This window comes from Callorhinus ursinus, unplaced genomic scaffold (assembly GCF_003265705.2).
Source record: "Callorhinus ursinus isolate GAN/ISIS: 27379988/994484 unplaced genomic scaffold, GSC_fseal_2.0 scaffold1, whole genome shotgun sequence".
Taxonomy (NCBI): domain Eukaryota; kingdom Metazoa; phylum Chordata; class Mammalia; order Carnivora; family Otariidae; genus Callorhinus; species Callorhinus ursinus.
Window position 1 is genome coordinate 88056537 of NW_027397063.1, and position 7976 is coordinate 88064512.

General features: G+C 35.2%; 1 protein-coding gene across 11 annotated transcripts in view; it reads left to right on the top strand.

Moving 5' to 3' along the window:
* ZBBX (zinc finger B-box domain containing) overlaps nt 1-7976 on the top strand; it is a 116286-nt gene that overhangs the window by 65508 nt on the left and 42802 nt on the right. For all 11 annotated transcript variants that reach the window (XM_073897752.1, XM_073897781.1, XM_073897763.1 and 8 more), the window contains 2 exons: nt 1827-2001; nt 6449-6569. In XM_073897752.1, coding sequence (XP_073753853.1) covers nt 1827-2001; nt 6449-6569 — 296 coding nt within the window. The remainder of the gene's footprint in view (nt 1-1826; nt 2002-6448; nt 6570-7976) is intronic.

Consider the following 7976-nt stretch of genomic DNA (forward strand, 5'->3'; position numbering starts at 1 on the left):
TACACGTATGCATATACCTTGTGTGTGTGTGTGTGTGTGTGTGTGTATACACACACACATGTCATGCGTTTGTAATGTTGTTAGATATTAGCAATTAGCTGTAATGTTTTAACTGGTGTCTTTGCATCCAAACTCACTATTCCTTAATTTCTCTTTCTCCCACACTACTGTGTAGGAGCCTTCAGTGGCTTTGAGTTTCCATTATGTGTAAGTCTAATTTCCTCTGTATTATGGGCAGTATCCTTCATGATCGGGCCCAGATTATCTTTTACCCTTTATATTTTCTCATATCCCACTCTTTACAATTGCAGTGCAAACTACTAAGGGCTCCATGCCACTGTGCTGTTTGACTCCATGTTTTAGCATATATACCATTCCCTCTCTCTGTAATACTGTCTCTGCCACTTTTTGCCCATAGAATTCTTGTTTATCTGCGTTAAATAACCTGTTTCTTGCACCTGTTCCTGTTGTGGACTTTTAAACCTATGTTTCTGTGGCCAACAGCTGGCGCATTGACTTCACATTCCCAGATGCTTTTGTTTATATTCAAAATTTTGGACACATATTTAATGCTCTTTTCTCAATTATACTCTAACAGTGCCTGTTTATTTTGCAATTAAGGGGTGAACATAGAGGATTCTACTTTTGTATCTATAAGATACACAATGGAGATTTAGCAGTTTGATCAGCATAGGTAAATCCACATCGCTAATTCAGCATTGGTGTGGACTTCATTTTGCTTTATTTTCCTAATTTGGCTGTTTTCTCTGATCTAGTGGATAACTACCAAATCCTACCTTTATTTTCTTCTGTGCGTTCACAGTGGATCTATATTTTGTACTGAATTCATCCTTTCCTCTTTATCATTATGCTGAGAAGCATGTGCAGCTTCATATGCATTAATTAATGTGTTCATTCATTCAGCTAACTTTTAATGAGCACCTACTTTGTGCCACGTGCTGCTCTTGGCCCTGAGGAAAAGGACAAAACCCCTGATCTCATTAAGTTCTAATGGGGAGAGACAGGCAATACACAAATAAACACGTAGAATAAATTTACAGAGATGTTATTCGGAGAAAAATATAGCAGGTAAGGGAATGGAAGGTGGGGGGTAAAGGGGCTATATTTGTAGGGTCATGACCTACTCTCTGAGTAGGTGATGGTTGTACACAGACCACCTGAAATGAATGGAGTAGCTATGTGAAAATATGGAGGAGGGTCACTCCAGGTATTGGATATGGCTAGCGCAGGGCCCTCGTGTGGGAATGTGCTTCGTGGGCTCCCAGCACTACAAGAATGTAAATTTGGCTGGAGCCCAGTGAATGAAGAGGGGAATTGAAGGAAGTGAAGTAAAAAGGTAGGGGAGTACAAGGTCTGTAGGGCCTGGTAGGTCCTAGTAGGAACTGGGGGTTTCATAGAGTCATTGGAAGGTTTTGAACATAGGAGTAACATGATTAGATTCATATGTTAAAAAAAAACAACAACAACAAAAAACCCTGCTCTCTCTGCTGAGCAGATTGGAGAAGTAGGGGGATTAGGTTCACAACTATTGCCACTTCCCCTGGGGAACACTGGTGAATAACATGATGATAAATCCTCAGTCATGCAGGCTCTAGTTTTAATAATTTTTGAAGAGACCATTTCTAATTGTTGATACGGTTTTAAAGAAATCAGTAAAGCATTTGCATAAGTACAACTTTAAAACATTCAACTTCTAAGTTAAAAAGTAGTGTATGATTCAAAATGCCTAATAATTAATGCTACCTGTATTTTAAGATATGGGAAATTTAGTAAAGCACACTTAGATGCACTTTTAATTGGTTTAGGTAGAAGTTCCAACCACAAAAAGAGCAGAGTGTTCAAATCCAAAAGATAGGCTCTTCTGTGAAGGGTCATTTGATGAAGAAGCTTCTGCCCAGTCCTTTCAGGAAGCTTTAAATCAATGGAGAACTGGACATCAAGATGACAACGAGAAACAGAACTTACATGCAGTAAAAGCAGGTACAGCTATTTTTATAAAATGAATGTTATAAAATGAAGCCAAATTTATTTTATTTATCTCCATTCTCTGTGAATATAAATGCAGTGTTCAGAAACTGTTAGCATTAGGATAACATTTTGCCTTAACTCCTCAAAGGAGCATTCACTGTACAACCAGGGGTAAGTGGTTTAATATTTATAGAACCCTGACTTGAGCACTGGGGAGATTTGTGTTTGTCTCCAGTGTAAATTCAGACTGTCAAATGAATGGAGAATTGGATGCTTTCAGCTCCCCCACTCCTGGCAGAAAATTTTTATCGGGACAACTGTTCCTTTATTGAACTGTATTTATACATAAAACAAGAGGATCTGTGAGATAGAAAAGTAAAGAACTTTTTTGTGTCTTGAAAAAATACAGTTCAAGGACTGCTATGAATTTAAGGGGGAGAATTGATTTTTTTTTTTTTCCTGTCCGAAGGGATATTTCTTGTTTTTACTTTTCCTTTATGATTTTTGCACCCATATTCTGGACATTGAAGATTGGATGACTGAGGCACATACTGTCTCTGTTTTACATTTCCCAGAATCTCTTGAGGAATATCATCCTTTTAAAACTATTTGATTTATTGATTTTATTACTCAGAATCTTGTAGAGACTTCCAATTGCTTTTCACTGAAAATAAAATGTGAGATAATAAATTTCAATCATGTATCTTTTTTGACAGCATCCAATTTTATTATTTTACTTCATTTTTTTCCAGCACAGGAACTCTCCTGATTATTCATTCTTTATAACAGTATGATTCCTAACGTCAAGGTATCCCATGCCATCTTCCAATTGGAATTGGATTTTTTACTAAATAATGTTCTCTTTGAAATATTTTTCCCTACTCTTGTTCATGTTACATCAGTTTCATTAATATTTCCAAGATTTTATTTATATACTCTCTTTGTAGCATGTATCTTAATATAATTCTCATCCACTATGTTATTTTATGTGCTTTTTATTTGAACTTTCAAATTTTGATGTATTTTTTACTTTTCTACTCTGAAAGGGAAAAATCTATAAAAATACCTTTTGATTGTCTACTTTGAAAGACAGAGTGTTTAAAATAGTAAAGGGACTGATTTGATAAATCAGATAAGGTCAGGGAAGAAAAAAATTTGTTTTTCATAGTGGAGATAACTATATTATAAGAATAATATAGTGATTATTTTACATGATTTTGTATAACAAAAAGTTAGCCAGAAGAAAATGAAAATAACCTAATTCAACCATGTAGAGATAATCAATGTTAATGTGTTGGTACATGTTTTTCAATAGACACAGTTGCACAAACACAAGCATAAATGGAGTGACACTATACAAGCTATTTGTAACATTTTTGCTTAGATTCTGTCATGGACAACTTTCCATATAAATACAGGTATATATCATCATTTGTAGCTGTTGCATAATACTCTGTATGCCACGATTTACTTAATCAGAAATTTATTGATGGATATTTTGTTTCTGATTCTCAGTATGGTAAAATAAGTCATAATGACTATCTTAGCTCTTTGTGTAATTGTACAATTACCTTAAAACAAATTTTTAAAAGTAGAAATGTTGTGTCAGTGGTTGCTGAAGAGAAATAATTAAGATGAGGACTTCTGTTGAGATAATATATGATATTTTTTGCCCCAAAGTATTACATACATATATATGACTGTGTGTGTACCATATGTATATTTTTGTCAATATTTTTCTTTTTCTAACATATTAAGTAGATACAAAAGAACATTAACAAAATTTGTGTGGATTCTGGAGAAAAACAAAGCAGTAAGCACCTGGTCTCTCTCTTCTTTCCCCCTCTCTAAGAGATTGTCACTAACCTAGATTTTGTATTTTTCCATTGTTTAAAAAATTTCCTTGTAGTTTACTGCATGTGTTTATCTCTAAACAATATGTTGTTAAATTTGCCTGTATTTGTACATTATGTAAGTGGAAAGCTAGTGTATGTATTCTTTTGCAACCTATTTCACTCACTGTTATACTGAGATTTACCCATGAAGATGTACATAGTTGTATTTTATTCATTTTTAACTGCTTAATAGTCTTCTGTAATATGAAAATATCACCATTTACCTGTTTAAATGTTGGTGGGTTTGGAGGTTGATTCCCATTTTGCCATTACAAACAATTGTGGTATGAATATTTCTGTATAGGTCTCCGGTACGCATATGCACACATTTCTAGGATATCTTTTCCTGGGTGTGGACTAGCTGGGTCAGAGGTTGTGTATGTCTTTGACTATACTAGATAAAACTGAATTATTTACCAAAGTATTTGTATCAGTTTATACTCCCACCTGCAGTAGACAAGAGGTTTGGTGGCCTCCCATTGTCATCAATGCTTTGTCAGATTTTAAAATTTTTCTGCTCTGATAGAGATGAAATGGCCTATTTACTTTGTGTAACTCATTACAAATGATATTGAGTATCTTTTTATATGCTTCTTGGCCATTTAGCTTAGTAACATGATTTGAATTTTCAAGTTTTCTAGTTATTTCTGTTACTGGTTTATTTTTTTTCTTTTTAAAGATTTTATTTTTTTATTTGACAGAGAGCATGAGTAGGGGGAGGGGTAAGGGGGGAGGGAGAGGGAGAAGCAGACTCCCCACTGAGGAAGGAGCCTGACACACAGGGCTGGACCCCAGGACTTTGGAATCATGACCTGAGCTGAAGGCAGATGCTTAACCAACTGAGCCAGCCAGGCACCCCTCTGTTACTGATTTCTAACTTGATTTCATTTTAAGTGAACTCCAAAGGCTCATTTCCTTCAGTGTGAAAAGCAGGTACTTACAATGGCCTAAAAGTTTCAGTGGAATTTGAAGTCCATTATCTCTGTGATCTCACCTCCTGTTATTCATCTCCTGGCTTGTTCTGTTTCAGCTACACTGACTACCTGGCTGTTCCTCCAACACCTCCTCAAACACATCAAAACATATGTTCACCTTAAGACTTTGGCACTGTCTATTGAGAAAAACACCCACCATCCCATCAGTATGAATATTGGGGCATCTCACACAAATTCTCACAAAAGGTAGCCAGAGACCCATGAAACAAGGGAGCAAACCGAAACCTAAGTTATGTAGCTTATGTGGCACTTTTCAGGGAGACATGTTTCATAGATCCATGTGTCCTAGATTTGTTTTCTATAAGCAATTGTAAATAAGGGCTATCCTGTTAAATGCATTAAAGAGGTAAGAGTCTGCTTCCATTAATATCATTAATCTATTTGCCAGAAGTTCCAGTTATTAACATATTCACAAGCGAATTAACCCAGGTCACCTGCCATCTTTATTTCCCGGGGATGTACAGTTGGTAACCGGAGAAGAGTGAATCACAGGCCAGCTGCTTTACATTCTTCCTCCTCATCACCTAATAGATCTGGGGGTTATCTCTCAAGCAGAGCAGCTCTGCTTTATGACCAGACAGAGAAAAAAGTGAGTCCTCATTTTTAGTTTCAGCTTTCCTATCAAGAAATATTTTGTTTTGCACTGGCAAGGAGGGCCCATGGTGGAGGGATCTCCTTTTGCTCACATCCTTAACTCCTGTTCTTTCAGTTTAGTGCATTCTGGTGGTGTTTCTGAGAACTTCCTCCAATTGCTTTCTTTGACACAGCTCTACTTTTTGGGAAGAATAGGGGTAGTGTGACTGAAATTCTTTTGGTTTCTTTCTATTGCCAGCATTTGGCTGTTCTGGAAGCTATTCATTAAAGGCTGTGTGGTATAAAGTTGGAACTATCCTCTAGTTTCAGTCTTCTAAAATAATTTTTCTCTTCTTTACTACTTCCCTTTCTTCTCCTTCAGCAGTTTTTCTCCTCCTGTGATGGTCAGTTTGGAGAGAGGGATAGTATCCAAGGTGGAGAGACCGGTAATCCTGGATTTACACTGCTTTTTTCCCCAGAAATCTCCATCAGTTTTAAATATCTCTGAATAGTGGTTTTAATTTAGTAGTACTTCAGAAACATCTTAAGCATCTGGAAGTGAATTGCCATGTAGATATAAATTCATGAGGACAGTTGTTTCCTCCAGGTGCCATTCTGGGTTATTTATTTTCTGTTTCCCATAATGTGTAAGTATTACTGTCAGTGGCTATGATACATACCTTTATGTGTGTGTGCATTTATAGAATATATAATGAATCTGTTTGTATTTATCATTGAAAAGAATTGGTTGCTTTTAAAAACCTTATGAATCATAAGATACTTTCATTTCAAGGGATTATTGAAGAAAACTGTCTATATAGTCATTTAATAAATCACTAATATTTAACACTTTTGCATTAATTAAGCCTAGAACTATTGATTGCATAGATAAATATCAAAGCATATTTGCTTCAAAAATGGTGAGTTTTGTATCTTGAGAGATGTAATTTATAGATAAATTTACATTAATTTTGCACATTATATTTATTTTTATAGACTCGTTGGAAGAATGTGAAGTACAAACTAATCTGAAAATTTGGAGAGAACCACTCAATATTGAATTTAAAGAAGACAGTCTATCCTATATGGAAAAATTATGGCTTAAGAAACACAGAAGGTATTTTCTGAAGTTTTGCATTATTAATAAGAAATATAAAAGCTATTTATGTTCCTGGCTTGTGTGACATGCTTTTTTGTAGCAATTTTATATGTGTGCTTCACACTTGCATAATTTTAAAGCAATATTAAATCCCTGTGAAGCTTCTACTGTTCTAATAAGAATTTAAATTTTATTTATGTATGTGATGCACCATTAATTTAGAGTTTGCTAGGAGAAATGCAAATGTGTATGTGAGAAAAAGGCACAAATATGGTATAGAATTTAAGAATAATAGCAAAAATAATGCGATAAATGAAAGATTACTTTGGAAAGGTATTGCTCTCATTCTTTTTACATTAGAATAAACTTTTGAGGCTGTACTTTTCAGAATCTATTTTTAAGTTAATTAGACCTTCAGTATTACAGTTTTATTAATAATATTCAGTTATTTTATTCAAAGACTATATCATTAGATGTGCCATTTCATAAATTGCTTAACAGTTAAACTATTAAATATCAGACCAGAATTATGACTGAGTACATGTTAGTGTCATTCACAGTTCTATGATCAAATAGAATCTGAATTGGGAGTTACCTTTAAAGGCTCACTTTGCCCTCTAGCAGTACTGCTTACACTTTATTGGGCCTGTGAATCACTGGCAAAATACAGATTCTTCTTCAGTAGGTCTGGGTGGGACCTGACACTCTGCATTTTTGAATTTCTAACAGCTCCCAGCTGATACTTAGTGTGGGTAGTTCTGGTTTCTGAACTGCATTTTGAGGAGCAATGTGTTGGAGGACCTGTCTAGAATGTACCTGAGGAACTGTCATCATCAAGCCTTTGCTTCACCTTCAGTCATATAAAACTGTCCCCTGAGATGGCCCATTCCATCTTTGGAACTTTTTGCCTGCCGTAATATCTCCTAGTGAACTGTAATTTGTGTCTGACTGGTTTCTAAACATGGTCTCAACTCTACCAATTAAGCCAATATAGAGCAAGTTGAATTCTTCCTCTCCATGGCATTCCTTTAGATTTTTGAAGTCAGCCCTCATATCTTCCTTGAAGCTTCTGTTTCACAGGTTACTATCTACTCCTGTGCCCCTTTAACGTTTTTCATGTGGCAGATTTAAGTTGTTTTTTTTTTTTTAATTTTGAAATAAGGCATACCCGAAGAGTTGTAAAACAGTATTAAGATTTCCCACGTATCATTCATTCAGCTTTCCATAATGGCGACATCTTACATAACCATAGTGCATGTATCAAAACCAAGAAGTTAACATTGGTACAATATTATTAACTAAACTACGGACTTTATTTGGATTTCACCAGTTTTTCCACTGTTGTCCTTATTCCACTTCAGGATCCAATCCAGGATCTCACATTGCTTTTTTTTAAGATTTTATTTATTTATTTGACAGAGAGAG